The 1,807-nt window shown below is 38.5% G+C and overlaps 1 protein-coding gene across 1 annotated transcript; it reads left to right on the top strand.

Moving 5' to 3' along the window:
- The first annotated feature begins 316 nt into the window (after positions 1–316).
- On the top strand, positions 317–1,123 carry LOC139871005 (uncharacterized mitochondrial protein AtMg00810-like). Its single transcript, XM_071858759.1, has one exon. It carries the CDS (start codon positions 317–319, stop codon positions 1,121–1,123), a length of 807 nt encoding a protein of 268 aa, XP_071714860.1.
- Positions 1,124–1,807: the final 684 nt, after the last annotated feature.

Genomic DNA, 1,807 nt, shown 5'->3' with positions numbered 1-1,807 from the left:
TCAGTTGGACGTTAAGAATGCTTTTCTTCACGGTTCATTAACCGAAACAGTTTATATGCACCAACCTTATGGATTTCGTGATACTTCAAAACCTAATCATGTGTGTCTTCTCAAACGCTCTCTCTATGGCTTAAAACAAGCACCACGTGCATAGTACCAATGCTTTGCAACATTTGCGTCGTCCATTGGCTTTACACATAGCAAATCTGATAACTCTTTATTCATTTATAAACATGGGCCGCATACTGCTTATCTATTATTGTATGTAGATGATATTGTGTTAGTTACCTCATCTACAGCACTTCGTGAATCTCTGATGACTCTTCTTGGACGTGAATTTGCTATGAAAGACCTTGGCTCTCTTAGCTATTTTCTTGGAATATCTGTCACTACCAATGCACATGGACTATTTTTAAGTCAAAAGACATATGCTGACGATATAATTTCACGAGCTGGAATGAGTTCTTGTAACCAGGTTAAAACCTCAGTTGATACTAATAGTAAGCTGGGTAATTCTGGTCCTGCATATGCTAATCCTTCCGAGTTTCGAAGCCTTGCCGGTGCATTGCAATATTTAACTTTTACTCGCCTTGATATTTCGTATGCTGTTCAACAAATTTGTCTACACATGCATGATCCGAAAGTTTGTCATATGCATGCGCTTCGTCGTATTATACGTTATTTGCAGGGTACTTCTTCGTTTGGCTTGCAACTCACCAAGACGTCGTTGCAATCTCTAGTCTCTTATACAGATGCTGACTGGGGCGGTTGTCCTGACACACGCCGATCCACCTCGGGCTATTGCGTGTTTTTCGGTAACAATTTGGTTTCCTGGTCTGCCAAAAGACAACCAACTGTCTCACGATCCAGTGCTGAAGCAGAGTATAGAGGAGTTGCTAATGTTGTTTCTGAGTCTTGCTGGCTTCGAAATCTATTGCTCGAATTACATTGTCCCATTTCTAAAGCAACGATTGTCTTATGTGATAACATTAGCGCTATTCACTTGTCCGGAAATCCAGTTCAACATCAGCGTACAAAACATATTGAAATGGATATACACTTTGTAAGGGAAAAAGTTGCTCGCGGACAAGTACGGGTACTTCATATTCCGACTCGGTTTTAGATTGCAGATATTTTCACCAAAGGCTTGCCTCGAGTATTATTTGAAGACTTTAGGATCAGTTTAAACGTTCGGCCATCTCTCGCTTAAACTGAGGGGCTATATTAGATAGAAACTATATTTGTAAAATATATTCGGTCAAACATGTTATATAAATTAGGAATAGTTGTCTGCCACTCACAAATTAGGATTAGTTTGTCTGCCAATATTCCCTCATGTTTAGCCTTGATTGTAGGAAATCTTTTGTATTTATACATATCACATAATCGAATGAGGGCAAGGGATCATTCACTTATTCACAATACACAACCGCAATTAACCTACTCGTAAGTAATATTAAGAGGTCAAATATTCCAGCTCTATTTGTTATGGGGGATGATTCTCACACACTGTTTTTTGATCCTCACACACCAATTTACTTGAACTCCTTCCTAATAATAGGGTAAAAAGGTGTGTGAGGATCAAAAAACAGTGTGTGAGAATCATCCCCCATTTGTTATGTGTAAGCATATATGTAAATAATAATTTGATATTAATTTGTGTGGCCTCTATGCTTTTGAAGAGAATCTGAAAGGAGATGAGTGAGACAGACTACTAATTGTTGGGTGGTCGGGTACAATATAATAAAGCTCTGTGAGTTCAACCATGCTCGTGATCACTTGGTATTTAAAATTGTCTCTTTATGAT

Source organism: Rutidosis leptorrhynchoides, chromosome 10 (assembly GCF_046630445.1).
Source record: "Rutidosis leptorrhynchoides isolate AG116_Rl617_1_P2 chromosome 10, CSIRO_AGI_Rlap_v1, whole genome shotgun sequence".
In the NCBI taxonomy this organism is placed as follows: Eukaryota; Viridiplantae; Streptophyta; class Magnoliopsida; order Asterales; family Asteraceae; genus Rutidosis; species Rutidosis leptorrhynchoides.
Note: the sequence above shows the minus strand (reverse complement) of the source record. Positions and strands in the feature narration are given on the sequence as shown.